At 29.7% G+C, this 23,154-nt stretch overlaps 5 protein-coding genes and 1 long non-coding RNA gene across 13 annotated transcripts in view; 2 read left to right on the forward strand and 4 right to left on the reverse strand.

Moving 5' to 3' along the window:
• The window catches only part of LOC123273194 (rab3 GTPase-activating protein catalytic subunit), a 35,717-nt gene extending 32,683 nt beyond the window's left edge, over positions 1-3,034 (reverse strand). For 4 of the 5 annotated variants that reach the window (XM_044740512.1, XM_044740511.1, XM_044740514.1 and 1 more), the window contains exons 1-5: positions 2,337-2,949; positions 2,128-2,264; positions 1,503-1,698; positions 1,031-1,430; positions 23-234 (exon numbers count right to left, since the gene is read on the reverse strand). In XM_044740512.1, the coding sequence (XP_044596447.1) occupies positions 23-234; positions 1,031-1,430; positions 1,503-1,698; positions 2,128-2,264; positions 2,337-2,818 (1,427 nt within the window). In that variant the 5' untranslated portion in view covers positions 2,819-2,949. Of the gene's footprint in view, positions 1-22; positions 235-1,030; positions 1,431-1,502; positions 1,699-2,127; positions 2,265-2,336 lie in introns of all 5 variants that reach the window. The other variant, XM_044740513.1, reaches the window with a different exon arrangement.
• Positions 3,035-3,238: 204 nt separating this feature from the next.
• LOC123273282 lies at positions 3,239-4,127 on the reverse strand. The gene is made up of 3 exons (XR_006511284.1): positions 4,036-4,127; positions 3,688-3,750; positions 3,239-3,520 (listed from the first exon to the last, which is right to left on the reverse strand). It is a non-coding gene; the product is annotated as an uncharacterized LOC123273282 (long non-coding RNA).
• Positions 3,718-10,278, forward strand: LOC123273229 (large neutral amino acids transporter small subunit 1). Of its 4 annotated transcripts, XM_044740574.1 has the most exons (10): positions 4,393-4,522; positions 4,582-4,727; positions 4,841-5,278; positions 6,331-6,549; positions 6,918-7,188; positions 7,344-7,467; positions 7,876-8,076; positions 8,602-8,751; positions 9,969-10,146; positions 10,213-10,278. In XM_044740574.1, exons 3-10 carry the CDS (start codon positions 5,026-5,028, stop codon positions 10,272-10,274), a joined length of 1,458 nt encoding a protein of 485 aa, XP_044596509.1. In that variant the 5' UTR covers positions 4,393-4,522; positions 4,582-4,727; positions 4,841-5,025; the 3' UTR covers positions 10,275-10,278. The 4 variants fall into 4 exon arrangements, with proteins under 4 accessions (XP_044596508.1, XP_044596509.1, XP_044596506.1 ...); XM_044740573.1 differs by lacking the exon at positions 4,393-4,522 and adding an exon at positions 3,718-3,804 and having other exon boundaries at positions 4,582-5,278; XM_044740571.1 differs by having other exon boundaries at positions 4,582-5,278.
• An 897-nt stretch (positions 10,279-11,175) lies between these two features.
• LOC123273397 (transmembrane protein 231-like) lies at positions 11,176-16,445 on the reverse strand. Its single transcript, XM_044740796.1, has 5 exons — positions 15,982-16,445; positions 15,676-15,898; positions 15,314-15,573; positions 12,780-13,466; positions 11,176-11,580 (listed from the first exon to the last, which is right to left on the reverse strand). Exons 1-5 carry the CDS (start codon positions 16,411-16,413, stop codon positions 11,452-11,454), a joined length of 1,731 nt encoding a protein of 576 aa, XP_044596731.1. The 5' UTR covers positions 16,414-16,445; the 3' UTR covers positions 11,176-11,451.
• A 513-nt stretch (positions 16,446-16,958) lies between these two features.
• Positions 16,959-19,782, reverse strand: LOC123273214 (SWI/SNF-related matrix-associated actin-dependent regulator of chromatin subfamily A-like protein 1). Its single transcript, XM_044740552.1, has 6 exons — positions 19,583-19,782; positions 19,017-19,552; positions 18,759-18,936; positions 18,534-18,697; positions 17,689-17,868; positions 16,959-17,625 (listed from the first exon to the last, which is right to left on the reverse strand). The coding sequence occupies exons 1-6, from the start codon at positions 19,769-19,771 to the stop codon at positions 17,004-17,006; spliced, it is 1,869 nt and encodes a 622-aa protein (XP_044596487.1). The 5' UTR covers positions 19,772-19,782; the 3' UTR covers positions 16,959-17,003.
• Positions 19,783-20,150: 368 nt separating this feature from the next.
• LOC123273197 (nucleolar MIF4G domain-containing protein 1) lies at positions 20,151-23,148 on the forward strand. Its single transcript, XM_044740517.1, has 3 exons — positions 20,151-21,404; positions 21,479-22,486; positions 22,659-23,148. Exons 1-3 carry the CDS (start codon positions 20,226-20,228, stop codon positions 23,073-23,075), a joined length of 2,604 nt encoding a protein of 867 aa, XP_044596452.1. The 5' UTR covers positions 20,151-20,225; the 3' UTR covers positions 23,076-23,148.
• Positions 23,149-23,154: the final 6 nt, after the last annotated feature.

Raw genomic sequence — 23,154 nt, forward strand, 5'->3', positions numbered from 1 at the left:
AAATAAATGTTCAAACACTTACCCAGGAATGAGAATACTCTCGTCCCATCGATACCGCATTTCTTGAACAAACTCGTGCCAAATTTGAGCTACGGCTTGAATACCTCCGAGATTTTGTCTGCAATGAGCAGTTACAATCGCAAGTCTCCAAACCAGAGAGTCCAGGGCACACGTTTTGATGCCTTTCCATAAATCTTCATCAATATTCGACCCAATCTCATCATACATTGCTTTCTACAAAATTAATAATAAATAATTTATTAAACTAATAACTAGCAACTTTTCAGTCACTATGTGACTGTCGTGACTTGTGAACTAAAAAAAAATAAAAGATTTTGCTTGATTAAATAATGACTTTTGTTAAATTACACTGTACTTTCTTAAATATTGACGTTTTTAAAGATATAAGCTCATCCCAATGATACACTCATCAAGAGCTTTCATTTGAGTACCCACATGCATTTTGATATATTTTTCATATATACATATATATAATATATATAAATATATGAAAAATTAATGTGGGTACTCAAATGAAAGGTCTCGATGAGTGTAATGTCGGGGTGAACTTATACACTGAGAAAAAAAAATACTTTTACTCAATTAACAATTTCTTGGTTCAAGAAATTCGATGACGATCAAATATTCTATTATTATTAATTATTAATTTCTGAAAAGAAGAGCATCAATATTTATCTTTGAATAATAGATAAACAAGAGAATAGCTTTATTTAAATTAAGTAAAAATTATTTTAATCAATTTAACAAGTTATTGAGCTAAGAATATATATTCTTGAAAATTTTCAAGAATATGAATTCTTGTATCAAAAAAATTTTCTTAATAAAAGTATTTTTTTTCTCAGTGTATCTTCAAAAATGTCAATAGTTATCAAGATACAAGGTCATTTCTTAATTATGTATTTAGAGATAGAGAATTTTCGAATGCAGCCTAAATGGACACAAAATTTTTCTTATTCTCTGAATAATATAGATAATAATAAAAATATTTCATTGATAAAAAAAGTATTACCGATTGTTCGTCCGCGTCAGGGAATAAATAGTACAGAATCAGCATCAAAGTGTCATCAGGAATGGGTCCGTCATTTTTGTTACTCTTTTTAGAAGACGCGCGACTCATGACTTTGGATATCGTAGGAATTTTTGACTCCGTGACAATATTGAATGCCGAGCTCAACATTTGGTCGTTGTCGACATACGCGTCTCCCAGTATGTCGACCAGCAATTTCTGGTTATTGCAGAGGTTTAAAAAACCTTTCAGGTGCTCTTCAAGCAAGCTAGGCGGTGTAGCGACCATTTTCACTCTCGCCGACCATTCCGTGGCTAATTGAGGCTCCAAATCCGTAAAACTTTCGCTGTCTACCACGATATTCTCAGACATTTGAGGCCATGTAGCGTAAACTTGAAGTTCTCTATAAATAAAAATTCACTTTTCATAAAGAATAAATATTTAAGTTGTTTATTTATTTGGGTAGTTAACTTACGACACTGGATCTACTTCAGCTCCAAAAGGAAGCTTACCAAGCTCGTTATTAGTCACTGGTTTTCCTTTCATGAAATCAAAATGCGGCTCCGTTAACCAGTCTTTGAGCAAGTATGTAAACCGAATAGATACCATCACTGGATCTAATCTCACTCCAGAACCTTCACCTATCTTTTGCTTAAATAACGCCAATAATCCTTAAAATTAAAATAATTTATTATTGCTTAATTAGTTTAAATTATAAATATTGTTAGTATAAATTTTATTATGATACTTAAGTTATCAGACATCTAATAATTTATTCATTTTATTTGAAAAATAATTTAGCATTAAAAAAATTATTTTTAAAATAAATTTTCAATTAAAAAATTGTCAAATATTTTTTAATTTCAATCTAATATTTTAATCAATAAAAAAAAATTAAAATTAAGTTAACTGACATTTAAAAATTTTTAGTAGTTTTTTTTTATTGAAAAAGTTATTATAAAAAAATAAAAAAAAAATTTCATTTGTAAAAAACTTGAAAAACTACAATGTTTATAAAATATTTTTTTGTGTTAATTTAATTATTGAAAAAAAGTTAAAAACGTCGGCTAACTTTAGTATTATAAAAAAAAAAAAAATACCAGTAAGATGACGACAATGTGGTGGAGTTTTTTTTAAATGAACCATATCCAGGTGAGTAATTGTTCCCTTGCCAACACTGACACCCAAATAATATTTTTGCCATGGTTCTTGTACTTGAACTAAAGCTGGAACTTCACTGTAAAAAATTATTATAAATTAATTAATAATTAATAAAGTAGTAAAAAAAAAATAAATAAATAAAAATTACCTGTTAGAATTGGTGGATGCGATTGTCAACGAACTGACAAGGATTTTAATCCTCGTTTCATCAGAGATAGAAATTTTTTTCGCTGGAGTCAAAAGCACAAACTCACGTATTCCATAATATCGGGCTATCTCCAGATAATCTTGATCGACACGTGCAAAGTCATTGGCGATATTGAGAACATCAATGTGACTTTGAGTGCTAGAATCCTCGTCAGAAGTCTCTGAGTCGATCTTATCAGTAGAATCACTTGTTTTGAGCTTAAAATGCTTGAACAAAAAGGGGTAATTTGCGAAATTCAATTCTTCGGACTTGACTTCCCAAGTTAAATTGACAAAGTCTCCAGATTTCAAGGCTGGTTCGAGTTTTGAGTGAGGAAGTTTCCACTCGTGAATTATTTCTTCCAGACGGGCGATAAATACTTCCCACTCGGAAGCTGTGGTGAAGTCGTGGTGGTAAAAATCTTCTATTTCTACGTTATGCATGTCAACTACCCATTAATTTTCCTAACTAATTATTTTTTATGTTAATAACTATTAATTGACTTTTATTTCAAGCAAGTAAACAGATCACTTACACTTTAACCATATTTCTTTGTTTGACATATTTGTAAACGTTAAATCAGCTGATTGCGCGCATGCGCATTGAAAAATGACATTGCCGGGAAAATTTTTAAATTTAAAAATTGAAATTCACTTTTTTTTTAAATTTAAATTAAAAAAAAATAAAACTAAATCCTATGTTTTTTTTTTTTTTTTACACTTATAAATAATTATTTTTCATCATAATAATAAACTACAAATTAAGTTTATTTTAAAAATTCAATAAATATTTTTTTCTTTAATAAATAAATAGCAAAATTTTCTAAAAAATTATTTTAAAAGAAAATTAAAAATTTTTCTTAATCCGGGTTATAAAAAATTACATAAATATACTGAATGATAAAAATATATACTCCAGATGGAGATAAACCGAACTGACATGCTTACTCAGTGAGTAAACATCGGTCACATGTAATAAGCGTCATTGAAAATATTTTTCACGTATCTTAGGGGCAAGGGGCGGCGAGAGGTGAGTAATAAACGCAAAACGGAAGCCGCTAACCATCATGCATAGGTTATCAGTGTTAGTTTGCTCCAGCATAGGCGCAGCGAGTAATTGTCACCACGGATCTCTAATAACAGCTCCTAAAAATCAAACATCCCGTTTATTTAGGAAGTACGCTCATGCTCAAAAGCCGGTTCATCACCAGAGGGATCTTTCTATTCCTGATATGAGGGCTTCGACACACTATTATGTTTATGTGTACCATGTTCATATAAAATGCTATATATAGATCATACATAATACATACCTAGTTTACTTTACTCCAGTACCCGTCCTACCGTCTATTCAGTAGTTGTTCTCGTTTTCGCGTCTGCAATCAATTATAAATCTAAAAAATTTTACAAAAACTTCCACATTTTAAAAAGTAGTTATTTTATAATACTGAAGTTAGCTAAAAGCTGTCAATTTTTTAAATTTTCATAACAATAAAAAAAAATTCTAAAAATTTTCACTAGTATTTTTTTAAATTTTCACATGTGGATTTTTTTTATTAAATTTTTTTTATTGTTATAAAATAATAAAATTTTTAAATGTCTGTCAATTTTAGTGTTATATTATTAATTTTAAATTATAAAAAAAATTAATTAATATTTACAAGTGACTAATCAATAAATTTAAAATATTTTGATCCAATTTCCTTATTTTCTGATCAACCAGCGGTAATTCAGAAATTTCATTTGATACCTGATGTTACAATTGAATTATTGAATTAGCATACATGCAAACATCTCTATTAAAATACAACAACTAAATATACATAGCGAAATGCACGTGGATGCATATTGATAAGACATAAAAAGTCTAGCTGCTGACGACGACAAAAGTTCACTGAGTGTTTACTCATAAATAAAAATCTGCAATTAAATATTTTATTTAAAATTAAAAAATAATAAAAATAATAACAAGTGTTAAGTACGTATTTAGTAATGAAAAAAAGCCGGTAGCCGGTGAAAAAAAAAGGTGATGGTGAAACGGGATATTTATTCTAATAAAAAGACGCCATATGTGGAGATGATTGACCAAATGAGTTTTAGGGTTCTGGACTAGAGCTTACCACGTGCTGAGTGTGACCTGCAATGAAAGTATACATGTACATGTGTTAAATTTAAAGATAACTATATTTATATATTTGTGTTTGTAGGTTTGGGCTGGCTTGTGTGGGCTTGATGCTTAATCTTCAGTTTAAGAGTTGGTGGTGAGCTTAGCTGGTCTGCGGTTGAAGAAGGAGAGAAGAGAATAAGAAGTGAACGAAATAAACGTTTTGCACCGGCCGGGTGGCTATACTAGGTATTATACGGTCTTATGTATTATGTCTTATGGGTCGTTCCCTCCACGTGTATGTCTACTCACATGTACCGTGTAATGTAAGTAATATAAGCTTCTCTTCCACCAAATCAAAGTAAGCGGACGATGAACGATGAGTGCTGAGACAGTCGTAGGAAAGCAGCCCAGGCAACAAGACACGCGTCGATATTTTAAAAAAACATCTGCTCCATTCATTCATACTCTTTGAGCGGTTCATACTCTCTGATAGTCTTCAGGAGTTTCATTTATTTTTTTTAACTGAGTGATTTAATATTTTACAATGCCGGATAAAGTTGCGCCAGCAGAGCACCAGGTTTTGCCCCCCAAAGCCAAGGAACAGAGTGTTAAGTTAAAAAAGGAACTTGGACTGTTGGATGGAGTTTCTATTATTGTTGGAGTTATTGTTGGTGCTGGAATTTTTGTTTCTCCACATGGTGTTTTAGATAAAAGCGGGAGCATTGGATTTTCTTTGATAATATGGATTTTTTCTGGATTACTTTGTTTGGTTGGTGCTCTTTGCTATGCAGAATTAGGTAAATATTTTTAAATTATTTCTTTTTTCTTTTTATAATAATTAAAATTAAGTTAGCCGACATCTAAAAAATTTTTATAATTTTTTTATTGAAAAAATAATTGCAAAAAAAATTGAAAAACTGTAAGTGCAATTTTTAAAAAATATTTTTTAGTTTTAATAATCAAAAAAAATTTTTTTAATAAATAAATTATAGCAAGAAAAATTTATTTAAAAAATTTTATTTTCAAAAGCTCTGAAAAATTATAAATTAAATTTTTTAAATAAAAATTTTTTAGTTAATTTAATTTTCAAAAAATATTAAAACATTGTCAAGTGTCTTAATTTCAATGTCATTTATTTTTTATTTATTAAATTTTTATTTATATTTGACAGGGTAAATAATCTTTTTTTTAATTATTTAATATTAAATATTGATGTAAAATAAAAAAATATTTAGCCTAAAAATTATGCCATTGTTAAAAAAAAAATATTTTTACCACCTGGAATTTGTTTGTTTAAATGAACTGTGATGGGTATTTAAAAATATTAAACAAACAATAAAAAGCCATGAGTTGCGTCATTGCATCCTTTAAATATTATTTTATTATAATGATAAAACTCAAAATATTTAAATGGCAGTATTTCTTGAGTAGTTTGAATAAATAATTATTTCGCGCCAATTTATAGATATTTAAATGGGAAGCCCTTGTTTAGCTGCTTTGAAATCCTCGATAGTATGATGAAAAACAGCGATAAAGTTTCAGTTACCTTTGAATTGAGCGTCGCTGACGCAACACATCGCGAAATGTACGAGGTGCATCGATCCGGTGGACCATGAGAGAAGCAGAGGTGTTTTTGCTAAAAATAACCCTTTGTAAATTTATTTTTGTAGACCCTTTCAAATTTATCTGCATATTTTCAGATTAATATGGAACAATGCAATATTTCTTCCCAATGCGAGCGACAATGTCAATTAACACTAAATATTTTTATTTTATCTTATCAATAAAAATTTTTCAATTAAGCTACAATTATCTTTATCAGCAATTAATAAATAATTATTTTTTTTAGGAACAATGATACCCAAGTCCGGGGGCGACTATGCGTACATAAGCGATGCATTTGGACCACTACCTGCCTTTTTGTATTTATGGGTCGCATTGTTCATTCTAGTACCTACTGGTAATGCAATAACTGCGCTAACTTTTGCGATATATATTCTAAAACCCTTCTGGCCTGACTGTGAGCCGAATTATGAAGCCGTACGGCTATTAGCCGCTGTTGTAACGTGTATGTATACATTATTATTTAATAACTACAATTTTTCTCACCGTCTACTTACGGAAAAAAAAAATAAAATAAAAATAAACTTACAACCTCTTACTTCCACAAGATAAAATAATTTACACTTTCTAAAAACATTTTAAATTGCACTATCTTTAAATTTTTTTTTTTAATATTTCTCTACTAAATAATTATCGTAATTTTATCTATCAAAAATTTCTCAACGATTCCTTGATATTACATAAGTAAAATTAACAAGTTTTAAATTAGTTCAAAAGTAATCGTACTGATAAAATAACTTCGCTGAATAAATATCAAAAATTTTCAAGATACTTAATAATTAAGACATTAAAAATAAAGATATATATTTTCAGGTTTGCTCACTGCAATAAATTGCTACAATGTCAAATGGGCGACGCGCATCCAAGATATATTTACCGGGACCAAAATATTTGCTTTGATAGTAATAATAGGCGCCGGATTTTGGCATTTATTTGCAATAGGTCCTGAAAATCTGATAAATCCAATGGGAGGAACTAACGCCTCGCCAGGTTACATCGCCGTTGCTGTTTATTCCGGGCTGTTTTCCTACTCCGGATGGAATTACCTTAACTTTGTAACTGAAGAGCTGAAAGATCCCTATCGGTTTGTAAATATTTAATCTATCTAAGAATTTCACCGAGTTAATTTATTTTTAAACTGTGATTTATGACCACAATTACAATCTTATCAATTCTTTAAATATTTTATGTAACTATTATGTACAACAAAGTATTACTTAATTAATTATTTTGTTTTAGAAATTTGCCACGAGCTATTTGCATTTCATTGCCGCTGATAACGATTATTTATGTCCTGGCAAACTTTTCTTACTTTATTGTCCTAACTAAGCAGGAATTTTTGACGTCAACAGCTGTTGCTGTCGTAAGTATTTTTTTTAGGATAACTTTTCATTTTTTAAAAAATTATTAATTTAATTTGTTAAAATTTATTTTATTTTTTTATTTTTTTTTAACAAACAAATTTTTTCCAAAAAATTATTTTAAAAAAATTGAATTTTTAATTTATTAAAATTTTACATGTCAATTTTTTTACTTATATTTTTTTTACATAATTTACTTATTAAAAAAATTCTTAAAATTTTTAATAAATAAATAAATTTTTTAATAAAAAAATTTTTTTAATTTTTAATAAATAAATAAATTTATTAATTTTTTAATAAAAAAATTCTTAAAATTTTTGATGAATAAATTATATAAAAAAAATAATGAGTAAAAAATTTTATAATTTTATCAAATATTTGGTAAATAAATTAAAATATTAAAATTTCAGACTTTTGGTGGAAAATTATTGGGACCAATGTCATGGATAATGCCATTTTTCGTCGCATGCTCAACATTTGGTGCTCTTAACGGCGCAATATTCGCTTCATCAAGGCTATTCTTCGTCGGAGCACGAAACGGACATTTACCGAATGCGATAGCACTTATTAATATTAGAAACTTAACACCAATGCCAGCTCTTATCTTTTTAGTAAGCATTTTTTTTTTGTTATCTCATAAGATATTAACATTATTAAACATAAAATAAGCATTAAACGGTAGACGTTTTTTGTCTTATTTACTGTGCACCGTATAATTTCAAGTGTATCGGCGCCGATAGCTTTCAAATATTTAAATAGTTAAAAAAAAAAACAAATAAAAACGCCTAGAAAACTTATGCGGGCGAGATAATTACTCACGGCTTGACTAGTCACAGCGCATGGATAAGATTAATCACGAAATTCAGATAATTATATTAGAGTACTAAATTGGAATTTCTATTCAGTAGTTTAGCGGCTTTGTCGGTCCATTAACTGAAAAATTAGACTGGCCCGGGATTGTTATTTGAGAATTAGCGTGAGAAGATATTTGTTTTATTTTATTTTTGTTATGGAAATAATTATTTAAAAGTACTTATCGCTAATCGGGCTCGGTGGAGTGCGAGAGTGTAAGTGCCATGGGCGGGTGTGAGGGTTTAAAGAGTGCAATTTGCTAAATTATAATTTCCGTTTTGTAGTGCATTATCACGCTGGCGCTGCTGATACCAAAGGACATTGATGGACTGATCACTTATGTCAGTTTTGTTGAGGCAGTCTTCATTACGATGTCAGTATCGGGTTTGCTCTGGTTGAGGTACAAACGACCCGATCTTCATCGACCTATTAAGGTATTTTTAATCGTCAATTTATTATTATTATTATTATTATTATTACATACCGAGTTTTCAGTTATTTAATTATAAGAAGAAATATTTTTCTTAGAATATTATTTGACCCTATAAAAGAAATTTAATTTTTTTTATTAGATTTAATTTGTCAAGGTTTTTAATTTAACTTATTATTGTAGTTCTAAAAATTTATTGATTTAAGGAGTTACATGGGTTTCCTCCAGGAAAAAATCGCCTATTTTCAACAATTTTTTTTTAATATAAAAAATGAAGTATTTTATTGAAACTTTTTACTGTCTTAAAGATACATGTTTAATAAGAGACTAATGAAATTAAAAAAAAAAAAAATATTAAAAACTCTGCTATTATGACGTCATTTCCGGCGAGCTCTCAGAAAAAAGATGCGTCCGCGTTGACAGCAGAACTCCTAGCAGGATTATTTGGTGAAAAAAAAATATGTGCTTTAGTTAAGACTTCAAACTAGGTCTTGAACGAAGGAAAAAAAAATGAAAATTGGATTTTTGGCAGAGGTTTTTACAAAAAAATTTAAATTTTGGCTAAAATTTCAAATTTTTTTTTTTTAATAGTTATAATTGAAAAAAAAAAATCCTTCGTCCCATACCTTGTAAATTATATCTCGAAGACCTATCTGAAATTTCATCAAGATCGGTTTTGTAGTTCTCGAGAAATCGTGGACACCGTCTTTGAAAACAGTTTTGAGAAAAACGCGTTGAAAGTTTTGAGTGACAATACAACAGTGTCTTGAACACGCAACTTTTTAAAACTGTATTTCCGAAATTATTATTCGGATCGATTTGAAACTTTAGGATATTATTCTAAAGATGTTGTAGAATTTGATAAAACATTTTAAAAAAAATCAATTTTTTGTAACTTCTTAATTATTATGTGACCCCTTAATTTTTATAAAATTTTTATAAAAATCAATAAAATAATAAAATAAAATGAAAAATAAATATTCTTCTTAGAAAAGAATTTGATCCTGTAAAAAAAAATTTCATTTAATTTTTTTTTGTTAGATTTAATTTATCAAGATTTTTAATTTAATTTATTACCTAAAAATTAAATGATTTAATTTATTACCTAAAAACTAAATGATATCATTTATTACCTAAAAATTAAATGATTTAATTTTTAATAAAAATTTAATTTTATAATTTTTAATAAAATTAAATTAAATAATAAATTTTTTTTTCTAGGTATCACTGTGGCTTCCAATATTATTTTTAGTGATATGTATTTTTTTGGTAACTGTACCATGTTATGTAAAACCACTGGAAGTAGGAAGTGCAATTATGATTATTCTTTCCGGAATTCCAGTTTATTGGATTTTTGTTCAGTGGCAAAAGAAACCCAAGTGGCTTGAAAATGCTTCCCGTAAGTGCCTATCTAATTTTTTTTTTACCAATTTTAATTAAAATATTAAATAAATAAATTTTTCAGATAACTTCAATGTAAGCTGCGCAAAACTTTTTATGTGTGTATCAGAAGAAAAAGATGACTGATTAAGAAAATAAAAAAGTAGTTATCAATCATCTACTAACAAAGTTAGAACATAAACTCACACAAAAACTATTTGTTCAATTGCGCAATGAAAAGTGTCTTCGAAGTTCAATTACATTTACACATAAATTTTGTTATCTTTTTCTCGATAGAGCAAGTAAATCGACTTGCGTTTGAGTAAACAGTACGAGTTGTTTCTACAAGTCGATAAAGCGTATTCAGGCTTTTTATTATTATTATTAAATAGTGTTAGATAATTAAGTAATTAATAATAAGCCTGGAGGCCTTCTGTAAAAACATATCAGACAATACAGTTTACTTGTAGATCCAATAATTGTTAATGATAATGACTCGGAAACATTCCGAATTTAATTTAAGGACAATAATATTATTTATATAATAAATAATAATTACAATTAGTCTTTTTTACGCTAGAGCTCAAACTGCAACTATAAACTAGTGCCTAAATATTTATTAAGTCTTAAATAAATAATAATAAAATAATAAGTAAAAATAATGCGAGTGTTGTGTTTATTTGTAATAATGAAATTTTTCATAAATAAATTCACATTAGCTGTAATTAATTATTTTTTATTGTTTATATTTTGGCACAGTACAATAGCATGACTAGCAAATAATTATGTTTTTATTTTATTTTATTTTTTGATTGAAAGACAACGAACATTGTACCAGTGTCGTAAATATTAATTAATGTATATTTAATAATAATTATTATTAATTGTTTCATCGTCAATTTATGAGCGTATGATAATTTTAATTAATCAACATTTATATCACTTTTGAATTTAAATATTATAACAATTAAATAATTACTAAAAAAAATTTATTATTAACAAAATACCGTTTTTAAAATTTCAATCACTTAAAATTTAATGATAACGTGGCTTAAATATTTATTATTATTAACGCTAATGATTATATAGAAATATATATTTATATTTATGTATTGTATAATATGTTTATATTTATATATATACTGGGAATAAAAGTAGCAACGCGTTAATTGGTGATTTAAAAGTTTGCTGATTGTTTTAAAAGTGTATTAATTAACGGGTTACGAGTAAGCTTGGACCAATCGCAGTACTTGCTGCGTTATATATTGTTATTATATATTTAATTATATTTAAATGGGGTGAATGTATAAATTTAGCTTTAACTTCAACCTTCAGCTAGTGGTGGTGTCACCCATCCATATTTTTCATGAGCTTTTACCAAACTTCGGAATGATTCTTCTGCTGAGCGGCGATTGAATTCTTTGTTTGTTTTTGGCTTTCTTGCAATGCGCCCCTAAAAAATATAAATAATTAAATTAATAAAACTATCAAAATTTCAATTAAAAAAATTATTATTCAGTGACCTAATAATAAGTTACTAGAACTATTACAAAGTAAACTTTCAATAAAAAGTGAAGTTAAAAAAAAAAAACTTTTATCTTCTTTTTAATTTTAATAAAATAATTAGTTTTCTTGTTGAAGAAAATAATAATTAGAGCAAATTTATAAATTGAAAATGATAATTAAAGGGAAAAAAAATTTATTAAGTGTCAAATAAAAAAAAAAATAATGATTGATTGAATTAAAGTGCATTTAAATCAAATTATCGAGTACAAAAGCCTTCTTGAGTAGCAAAACAAAGCCAATTGTTATCAATAACAAATCAATAATAACAATAATAATAAAAATTTTTCATTATTATTGTTATTAATTAAAAATTTGTAATAACAATAACTAGCAACCTTGCAGCCACTATATGACTGTCGTGATTTGTGAACTATAAAAAATTAAAATTTTGCTTTATTAGATGACTTTTATTAAATTGCATTGTAAGGTAAAAGACCCAGTTATTGACACTGGCCTAGTTAATGAAAAAATAAAATGTTCTCAAAAAATCGACTCTCAAAATTTATAATTCAAAGATTATATTTATTAATTTATTGGAGTCGATTTGTTTTATTTAATTAAAATAAAATTGCAAGTGTCAATAACTGGGTCTTTTACCCTACTTTTTTAAATATTGACGTTTTTAAAGATATAAGCTCATTCCGATGTTTTACTCATCAAGAGCTTTCATTTGAGTACCTACATTCATTTGAGCTTTCATTTGAGCACCTACATGCATTTTGATATATTTTTCATATATTCATATATATAAATATATAAAATATATGAAAAATTGATGTGGGTACTCAAATGAAAGGTCTCGATGAGAGTAACATCGGGATGAATTTATATCTTTATAAATGTAAATATTCCACAAGATAAAAGATAATTTCTTAATTATGTATCTAGAGATAGAGCATTTTCGAATGCAGCTCTAATACTTATAATAAATTGACTGTCGGTGAGAATGAAACGAATCCTTGAAAAGGCATAAATTCAAATCAAAACCTTTGCAATGACACTAAGTTTTACTAAAAAAAAACCGATTTTATCAAACAAAATTTTTCTTATTCTCCTTATAATATCGATAATAATAATAAATAGTACCTGTCCTTTGACTATACTAGCAGCAAATTGAGTAATAACAGCCTCAATAGTATATGCACTGGCCCACCCCCTGGGAGTGAGTAACTCCATGCAAATAGCACCACCCTCCATGACAAAACCCTTCTCTATTCTGGGAGATATGACCCGCATGAAAGGCGGTGCAAATGGAAAGTTTTCCGGAAATGTAATATGTAACAAAATATAAGGGATATTAAGTTCCCTCATATCAGCAGCTAGCTCACTTTCGGGGTCTATTTTGTGAAGGCGCACGTGCCACTCAAAGAGGTTATCGTTTACGAGTTCAGCGGTGAAGGTCGCGTCTCTCTGATGCTGGGACTTCTGGATCTCGCTAAGCTCCTTCATCAACCTCCTGAGCCTGACTCCCCGTTCGGGAATGCTCGTCTGGGCGGGACAGTTCCCCAGGTGACTCTTCTTGGACTTACACGTGCAGAGTCTGTGAGTGCTGGTACCTGGGTCCTCCTTGAGGTGACTCTCTGCCGGGGTCACCGCGTCAGGCCGATGTCTGCCCAGCAATCTACGCGGGGAATTCGTCGAGCTGCTCGCATCCTCCTGACTGTGGTGGCTTGTTATCTTCTCGGAGGACCGGAAAATTTTTCTGAACGCCGCGACTACTTTTTCCTTTGATCTTGTTGTCATTTTTATTTCTTCTTTGGTAATCGCTTTAATTTAGTCTGGAAAAATAAAATTTTGGTTAGTGAAAAAAAAATATTTTAATTCTATCCATTGTTTTGCGATTAATATATTAATATTGACAAGTTTAATCACAGTTAACTCGTTAATCATTTTTATCATCAGTTAAATATAATTTTTCTTCTTTTTTTTCATTATTTATTTTATTTAATATTTTTTTTTAGCCATTTATTGTATCATATCTTTTATATATTCATTTGTTCACTTTATATGAATCACTATTGACCAAGCTGTTATCCAAACGTTTAAATATATATGTATTAAAATAATGTCAGAAGTTTTTTTTTTATTAAAAATATATTCGCGTTATTTCTTTGTTATTTTATAAATTTTTTAATTTCTTTTATTCTTTTTTTTTTTTTTTTTTCATAAATTTCTTTGTTCACTTGAAAAATTTAAACATCCGCATTCTACAGAATTATAAATACATTTTTTTTTGACATGTCATATTTATTACAAACGTCTTTACAAACGTATTTATTAAACGTCTTAATTATAATTTATAATTTACACTTTTTTTTTTTAATTTAATTTATAAAAAGTTACAAATTTTAAATAATTTTTTTTTTTATTAATAAAATTCTAAATTAAAAATTAATTAAACAAAAAATTATTACAGAGTAAAAATTTACACAGTAGTTCACAACAGATGCCTACGAATAATACTAAAACAAATAATTTCACACTGATAAGAATAAGACCAATATAAAAGTATTTAAAAAATAAAAACTCACCGACAAGAAGAAAATAAATCCATAACTAAAAAAAAATGTGAAACCATAGAATAATAATGAAAAAAATTGAAACTAAAACGAGAGAGAAACTCCAGCAAACAAGAGGAATTGTCACGTACTGGAGCGATGATAAGGCATGAGCAGAAAGCTGAAGAGTCTGTATCTAATGGGTTTGGATGAATAAAGAGCCGCGCAGTCTCCTTACTCATTGAACACAGAGCAAGTACCAGCAGTACCAGCACTAGCACCGGAGTACGCTCACAGACTATACAGATAGACAAAAGAAAGAGACCGGATGTTAATGTATAAGTAAATTACCACTGGCGTGTAAGTAAAAGTACAAGTGTGAGTACATACTCTTCTCCGTGTTGGTATGCTGCGTCTATGCAGATACAGGCTTGACATCAAGTTAATTTTTTTTAAGTTTAAGGGATAACATGTGCACGGTAGCGCCGGAGCTGGAGCTCTGAGCATCAAACTCAAATTCCGTCGAAGCTTTAATTCTATATTCCATGACACGTAACGAGCAAGCTCCACATCACTCACCAGAGGACCACTCGGCTCCGGTGCTCTGGTGGGAGACATAAATATCGATTAACCCGTGTGCTTTCTACGTATTGTTACTTCTGTCTTCTGTCTTTTAAATTGCGATATTTTAATTACAGAACTGAGAATTGAGAACTGAGAACCTTCACCAGCTACTCAACACTCTACAAGATGTTGGATGTGTACGTAACATAAAATATTTTACAAGTCCATGAATTCTTGATCCAAGGTCTTCCTGCTTTTTCCTAGTCGTGTCAAGGACGAGCTTCTGACCACCTCACTGCAAACTACGTCATTTTATAAATACATATGATATCTGTTACCTGAATACCGTTACACTCTACACGATTATTACTCCACTATTGCTATTTCTTCTTTTACTAAATACGACCTTGCTCGTATTAAATTATTTAATTACCAATAGGTCTTGTTTTCTCAAGACCTCAATATAAAATCTACCGCAATTGGATTGTCTGAGGTTCTGACTGATAAGATAAACGACACTAGATATCAGAGAACAATAAAAGTTTCAAATAATTTCTATTTGTCTTCCCAGGGAACGACAATGTAGCTTCTGAGGTGGCCTTTGTTGAATAAATAGCAGAGGAATTTTTTCACCAGGTAACTTAAAGCTAAAAAGAGCGATAAATATTGGATCCAGGCTTGTTTCAGCTCCTCCCAGAGACATGGCTGGTAGTTGAGGTGCTGGTCCAGGTAGAACAGCTCTCCTGATAATGACACTGGCTCACTTGCAGAAAATCCTGTCTCCCAGGTCGCTTGGGTGTTTGTTACTTCCAATGAAACTAAAATTTTAATTAAATTAAATAGGTTTAAAAATAAAAATTTTACTTTTAAACTTTCGATTGATAAGCTAATAATAGTAAATAATTAAAATAATAACTTACACTTTTTCCTTGCATAATAAGATAAAACTTGATCCAAAGAATGATCATGTAGCTCAATAGTTTCATTATTAACGTTATTGTTAATAATATCTTGAAAATTATCGCATTTCAAAAGACCCTTCTGATTTAATTTTAAATCACTTATTATGTTTATTTTCTGTGATTCATGAGGCAAAATATAATTAATCATTGCCAGTGAGTCTATTTTATTGTAAACAGCGTCCTGAAAAAAAAATATTAATTATTATTATAATTATAATTATTGAGAAAGATTATTAAAAATAAATAATTGAAATATTTCTTTACCCTGAGCTTGAGTTGAAAAAAAAATAAAAGCTTGATAGACTTGACAGGCGCTCTGGAATAGAACAAAAAGTTGAATTTAAAAACATCATTGTGCTTATCATTATTTATATCGAGCTGTTGTATTTTCACAAGAGTGCAATCATCTTTAATTGGATTTAGCTGATAAACGCTAAATGTAGAGCAGATGATTGGAGTTGAGTCAAAGTCTCCTTCGGCGATAAGCAAATACTTGTGTGTGAATTGCACGAGTGGGGTTTCAATGTAGACGCGATTACGCACCCAAAAACCGCCACTCTGGTACGCTAGTATTAGTGGTAATATTACTAACGCTGTTGTTAAAATAAATACTACTAGTGAGGCTATTGAACACACTCGGGTTTTATATCTGTACGTAATTGGCGTTGAAAACACATCAAGCGTTGACATGATCATCGTGTCAAACTTACTGACTGTAATTCGGTCTCTGAACTCTCAACACATGGTGTCATGCTTCGCGTTGCCTTGACAACGCTAACAAACATTTTACAATTCTTTTCACCTGTCACAAATATTTTTTATTGAATTAAAAATAAAAATTTCTTAAGTAAATAAATTAAAATAGATTACTATCTATTTTATGTGTCTTTACAAATTTATAACATTAATTTTTTTTTAATAACAATTTTTAAAGTTATATTAAATGATTACTTGTCAATTTTTTTCATTAGTTAATTTTTTTTAACTAGTTAATACTTCAATAAATTTTATATTGAGTAATCTTTTTTTAGTAAACGATATTTATAACAAAATTTTTAAACGCGAATTAATTAATTCATTATATCTTTATACAAATCTGAAAAATTTATATAAAATTCATTTTTTTAACAAAAATATTTTTTAAAAAATTGATAATGAAACAATTAAAAAACAACAACTTATTCATAAAGTTCAAAAAATAAAATATAAATTATCTAATAGTTCTATTGAACGTCTTTTTTTCATATTAATTAATCTGTAAAAAAATAAAATACGTAAAATGAGTATTAATTATTATTTTGCGTAAGAATTTCCGCTGAACTCAACGCAAAATTTTGATTAAAGCCTGCTTTGACCAAAAAGTCATTTTTAGACTCAATTAATTGCAGCAAGTGGTCATCAACAGTCCCATTAGCGATGAGATACTGAATAACCACGGGACTGCGTTGACCAATTCGATAAACTCGATCTTCAGCCTGAACAAGGCTGCCTGGGTTCCAGTAAAGCTCCGCAAAGACACAAAGACTAGCCCGAGTCAAACTAAATCCCGAATTAGACGAAACAATCGATAGAACTGCCACCATTATGTCCTCAGACTCTTGGAACAAATCAACCCGCTGCTGTCTCTGTTTTTTGTCTGTCTGCCCATCGATCCGTACATACTGAATGCCTTTTTTCTCGATTACCTCGCAGATTCCATCCAGGATTTGCTTGTGATGCGCAAAAATAATAAACTTTCGTTTCTTCTCCAATAAATCAGAGACGTAGTTACACACAGCTTTCAATTTTTGCGGTCCAGAGTCGGTGAACAATTGCATCAATTGATTCGCATTTTGTTTGCGATCTCTTAGTGTCATCAGTGCTTCGCTTGATGTCTTCACTAAATTTGGGTCCAGTATAACGAATTGTCTGCAATAAATTTTATTGATTAATAATAAGAATAAATTATTTACAAGTAAAAATAAATTATACCTTATTTTTGAAGGTAATTGGTCTAATACTTCATCTTTCATTCGTCTGATAACGCAGACTTTACTCAATAATAATTGGAGTTCAACTGGATTAGATACTCCGCTGTAATCCCAGACGCGTACGATTCTTCTCACTTGTTTTTCTTTACCAGCGCAGTAACGGAGACCATAATTATGTCGTCTGAAAAAATTTTTAATCATTTTTATTATTTTTACAAAAAACAAAGGTAAATATTTACAAATGGGGTCAACCATTTTAATTTTAATTTTTTAACGAAATTTTTATTTGATTTTATTAATATATATATATTTTTATTAAATAGATTAAAAAAATGAATAATTTAAAAAAAAAAAAAATCACAATTTTAACAAATTTTCAAAAAAATTTATAAATTTTTTAGAAAATTGTAATATTCAACTTTTTTTTTTAAGTTGTTTTTTTATGTGCTTTTCAAAAAAAAAAAAAAAAATATCTTAAAAACATCAAAAAAAGATAAAATAGAAATTTTATCCAACTTTTGAAGGCAAGAAAGCTATCGAAATCTTTATTTTTTTTTCACGACATTTTTTATCATAAATACGCCGTAAAAACAAGGAGACAAAAAAAAATTTAAAGATGTTAATTTTTCATCTAGTCATGGCCCAAAATGGGGTTGACCCCACTTGTAAATAATTACCAAAATAAATTACTAAGAAGAAAACATTTTTAAAACAATAAATTTTTTACACATATACAAGTGAAATGTTTTATAATAATTTATTTATTAAAAAAACCAGCTAACTTCAGCATCAAAATTCATTTAAAAAATTATTAACAATGATTATTTAATTTTTTTTTATACTCACTTGAAAAAAGTCGGTTCAATGAGACGAATTTGTGCGTATAATTCATAAGGTCTCGACAATGCGGGCGTACCACTCAATAGAACAATATGTCGAGTTTCTTTAGCGACAACTTCAACAGCTTTAATTCGCTCTGAACTGTAATTCTTCAAAAAATGTGACTCATCCTAAAAAATAAAACAAATAATTATTATTTACAATTGAATATTCGTAAAAAAAATCAATTACCAAGATTAAAGTTTTGAATTGTTTTCTAACAAATACTTTCTTGCATTTAACCAGCAAGTCATAGGAAACAATGATAATTCTTTCCTCTTCAAAGTAACCTTTGCTGCCATAGAACAGACAGATATCTTCAGCTTCTACTGAAGGAAGAAACTTTCTAATGTTATCAAGCCACATGTGTCTAGAAGAGTAAAAAATTAATAATGGTATTTTGTAAAAATTAAATTAAAAAATACTTTAAAGTAGAAATAAAATAATTACGTCAATGATGCAGGTGAGACGATGAGCAATGGCCAGTCAGCTTGGTAGTAATGAGCAATAGCGAGAGCTTGGAGGGTTTTTCCTAGACCCATATCATCAGCGATCATACAACGACCGTTTCTTGTTATTGCAAAATAAATACCTTCTCTTTGAAAAGGCATCAGTGTTCTTCTCAGCTTGGGATCAATCCTCGAGAAATCAATTTCTTGATTTTCAGAAAATTTATCGCTTGATTTAGCAACAAAAACCCTGTAGACATACTTGGGAAGACCAATAATCAGTACTTGGGGTACTGATCTCAACTCCTGCATGAATTTGTCGTACTCTTTGACGTCAAAACTCCACAATTTTTTCAGAGGATCGTAATAACGGGTGTCAAACTTATGGCAAAAATCAATAAATGCCTGGTGGTAATTAATATTAACCTCAAACCTCGTGTTACTTATCATGGATATTGATCCTTTGACCCGGTATTGCTCGTGGAAAAATGAACACCCAGGAGACGTAGGGCTCAAAGACGATGAAGGTGACGCTGAAGAAGTTGAAGGCGTTGAGGGTGATGCTGACGAGGTTGAAGGGCCTGGTGATGACAATTCACTGCTATAACTGACATTTAATTGTCTTTCTTGAATTGTTCTTTTCAAATTTTGATCTTCTGGACCAGGATTTGATGATTGTTGTTCTTTTCGACGAGCGTTGCGTCTTTTGATCGCCTGCAGACGCTTTTTTTCAATATCTTCAGGCGAGCAAGACATTTTATAATTTATTTAAGTATTGGAAAAATCAAAAATATTTTTTAATTTTTTTAATTAATTAAAATTTTATAGAATATGTCAAAATATTTGACAAGTTATTGCTAAGTTATTTTTAAAAAGTTATTTTAATTTAATTTATTTTTAAAGCAAGTGACAATTTTTTTAATTAAAATTTTTATTTTTTTAGCAGTAACTTTTTTTTTGTGATTATTTCAGTAATGAAAATTTATTATAATTATTTTTTAGCACCGGGAGATTTCATATTCGGCCGTTGCTAAAAATTTAAATAGTTTAAATCAGCCATTTTGTTTGACAGCGCCACCTAGTGAATGAAAATTAAATATCAACTCTGATAAAAACATTACCACATGTTCGTGACATGCTTGAGGTTATAAAATTTATTTTAAATTATTATTTAATAAAAATTGTCGTTAATTATTAATAATTAATAATCATGAGGTTTAAATCTAAAAAATCTTCCAAGAAGCCGGTTGAAAAAACCCGCAAAGAATTGCGTAAAGAAAAGCGACAGCAAAAAAAGGTAAATCGTGCTCAATATTATTTAAATAAAAAAAAAGTGTTTGCAGGTAAAGATACAGATGTAGATGATTCATTAATTAAAAATAAAAATAACAATATTAAAAATGATATTATTGTTGATAAAAAGCCAAAAGTTGTTAAAAAAGTAAAAACTGATGAGGCTTTGATAAAAGAAAAATTAAGACTTAAAAAAAAGCGCGAGAAACGTGCTGAAAAACAACGGCTGAAGCAGAAAAGGGAGCTGCTGCTAGAAGACCAGGAAAAAGAGGACAAGATGATCAGGCAGTTGGAGAAAAAATTGAAGCTGAATAAACGCAAGAGTAAGAGCGTTCCCAAGTCATTTGTTGATGATGGATTGGATTACCTCCTGGACTTTTGCAGTGAAAAAAGTTCTTCAGACAAAAAGGTAGATTACAAGTGTGGCTTGATGAAGAATGCTTTGATGGAATTTGACAGCGATGATAATCTGAGTGATGATGAGCCTCCAGCTAAGAAGAAAAAATTAAAGGTGATTTCTGATGCCGAAGTTGAAGATGAAGAGTTAGAGATTGATTCTGGGAGTGAGGAGGACTTTGGTGATGAGTTTGATGGTTCTGATGAAGAACCAGAAGTTGAAAAAATTAATAAATCTAAATCGAAAGATTTAAAAATTGATAAAAAATCTGTAATTAATTCTGATAGTGATGATGACGATTTTGGTGATTCTGAGGATGAAAAAATTGATAAATCTAAATCTAAAGCTTTGAATGTTGATAAAAAATCTAAAATTATTTCTGAAAGTGACGAAGAAAATTTTGATGATGATGATGATGATGATGATTTAAGTGAAGAAGAAGAAGAAAATATTGAAGACAATAAAAGTAAAAAAAATTCAGATGGAACATGGGAAGATATCTACGGACGTAAGCGAGACAAAGATGGTAATATAATTAACGAAAAAGCTAGTACTGGTAAGTACATACCACCAGCAATTCGTTTAAAGCAGCTGGAAGAGTCGACAGCCCACCAAGAAAAATTACAGCAACTACGAAAGCAAATGAAAGGACTAATCAACCGACTGGCTGAGCATAACATGCATTTTATTTCCACTCAAGTAATTATTAAATTTTTTATTTGTAAATTTTCATAAAAATTAACAATTTATAAATTTATTCATTTTACTTCCAGATTGAGGACATGTACATGTCAAACAGTAGACATGACATGAACGAGATGCTGACAAAATTAATGACAGAGTCCTTGGTGTCCCCGGTGTTGACTCCAGACCGCCTGGTGGCCGAATACATGCTGCTGGTGGCGATTCTCCATGCAAACGTAGGAACTGAAGTTGGAGCCCACTTTCTGCTGTCTCTGGTTAGAAAAATAAATGAGATGCTTGTCGAATCTCAGGATGTGGAGAACAAAACTCTAGACAATTACGTCTTCATGCTGTCGCATTTGTACAATTTTAAAGTCTTTGGATCTCAGCTGATCTTCCAGATTCTACAAAAGTTAGCTGACAAATTCACAGAGAAGGAAATAGAGTGTATTTTGTTAATTTTAAGAACGGTAGGATTTTTGCTGAGGAAAGACGATCCACTTGCTTTGAAAGAGCTGATCATTAATTTACAGCAAAAAGCCTCAGCTGACAAAGGGACAAGCTTGCGAGTCCAGTTTATGTTGGAGGTTTTGATGGCGATTAAAAATAACAACATGAAAAAAATTCCTCAGTACGATACGTCGCATGTAGAACATTTGAAAAAATTACTGAAGAATTTCCTGCACAAGGGAAACAGCGTCACACAGTTTAATATCTCGCTCAGCGACTTGTTGAATGCCAATGAAAAGGGTAAGTGGTGGATTGTTGGTTCTGCTTGGTCGGGAACCATCGACAGCGCGAACAAACCCACCAAAGACAAAAATTCCGATGGTAGTATGCAGTTCAGTCAGCAGATTTTAGAGCTTGCGCGCAAACAGCGAATGAATACTGATGCCAGGCGTAATATCTTTTGTATTTTGATGAGCGCTGAAGATTATTTGGACGCTTTTGAAAAAATTCAACATCTGGGCTTGAAAGATCAGCAAGCCAGGGAAATAATTAACGTTATTATGGATTGCTGTTTGCAGGAAAAGAAATTTAATCCTTACTACGCGGTTCTTGCGCAAAAATTCTGTAATTATGATCGCAAAAATCAGGTAATTTTATTTTCTAACAATTTAATTACAGAGAATGATTGTTTAGATTTGTACAGTAAAAGCTCTTAAAAGTTACCCAGGTTGTCTTTCTTATTAGTGTTTTATGAGAAATTGAGACAGAACTACGGTAACTTTTAACAGCTTTCACTGTAACTAAAATTTTATTTTCCAGATGACACTCCAATACTCACTGTGGGACAAGTTCAGAGAATTGGATGAATTGAACAAGGTACAGTTAAACAATCTGGCCAAGTTCTTGACACATTTGTTTGTCGAAAAAGGCCTGGCTTTGTCGGTTTTGAAAGTTATCTCCTTTGCTGAGCTGGACAAGCAAACAATGAAGCTAGTGCGACAGATAATGCTCGGGATTTTGCTCCACGATGACGTAGAAGCTTGCACCCACGCGTTCGAACGAATATCTCTAGCACCGAAATTGCAGAATTTGAGAGAAGGGCTGCGTTTGTTTATCAGTTATTTCTTGGCCAAGTATGCTGAAGCGCAAAAATTGCCGGAAAAGTCTGTTAAGAGGCTCAAAGAACGTACGGAGCTGGTGGAAAAAATTCTTTATGGTCGGTCTTCTCTTTTGTAGTTTCAATTTTTTAAATTAATTAAATATGTTGTAAAAAATAAATGTAAGTACAAGTTTTGTATTTAAAAATTTATATTAA

The sequence above is a fragment of the Cotesia glomerata genome, linkage group LG10 (assembly GCF_020080835.1).
Source record: "Cotesia glomerata isolate CgM1 linkage group LG10, MPM_Cglom_v2.3, whole genome shotgun sequence".
Taxonomy (NCBI): domain Eukaryota; kingdom Metazoa; phylum Arthropoda; class Insecta; order Hymenoptera; family Braconidae; genus Cotesia; species Cotesia glomerata.

Bases quoted from the DNA above. Each gene is read 5' to 3' on its own strand.
- LOC123273214 (XM_044740552.1), bottom strand. From the start codon at position 19,771: ATGTCTTGCTCGCCTGAAGATATTGAAAAAAAGCGTCTGCAGGCGATC. The intron at 19,553-19,582 runs TCAGCATCACCC...CCTTCAACTTCT, and splicing joins CACCAGGCCCTTCAACCTCG to TCAGCGTCACCTTCATCGTC. The intron at 18,698-18,758 runs GTAATTGATTTT...TTTATTTTTTAG, and splicing joins AATTCAAAACTTTAATCTTG to GATGAGTCACATTTTTTGAA.
- LOC123273197 (XM_044740517.1), top strand. From the start codon at position 20,226: ATGAGGTTTAAATCTAAAAAATCTTCCAAGAAGCCGGTTGAAAAAACC. The intron at 21,405-21,478 runs GTAATTATTAAA...TTTTACTTCCAG, and splicing joins TGCATTTTATTTCCACTCAA to ATTGAGGACATGTACATGTC. The intron at 22,487-22,658 runs GTAATTTTATTT...TTTATTTTCCAG, and splicing joins ATTATGATCGCAAAAATCAG to ATGACACTCCAATACTCACT.
- LOC123273229 (XM_044740573.1), top strand. From the start codon at position 5,026: ATGCCGGATAAAGTTGCGCCAGCAGAGCACCAGGTTTTGCCCCCCAAA. The intron at 6,550-6,917 runs GTATGTATACAT...ATATATTTTCAG, and splicing joins ATTAGCCGCTGTTGTAACGT to GTTTGCTCACTGCAATAAAT. The intron at 7,189-7,343 runs GTTTGTAAATAT...ATTTTGTTTTAG, and splicing joins GAGCTGAAAGATCCCTATCG to AAATTTGCCACGAGCTATTT.
- LOC123273397 (XM_044740796.1), bottom strand. From the start codon at position 16,413: ATGATCATGTCAACGCTTGATGTGTTTTCAACGCCAATTACGTACAGA. The intron at 15,899-15,981 runs GTAAAGAAATAT...TTTTTTTTTCAG, and splicing joins TTTTTCAACTCAAGCTCAGG to GACGCTGTTTACAATAAAAT. The intron at 11,581-12,779 runs GTACTATTTATT...TATATTTTTTAG, and splicing joins CTAGTATAGTCAAAGGACAG to GGGCGCATTGCAAGAAAGCC.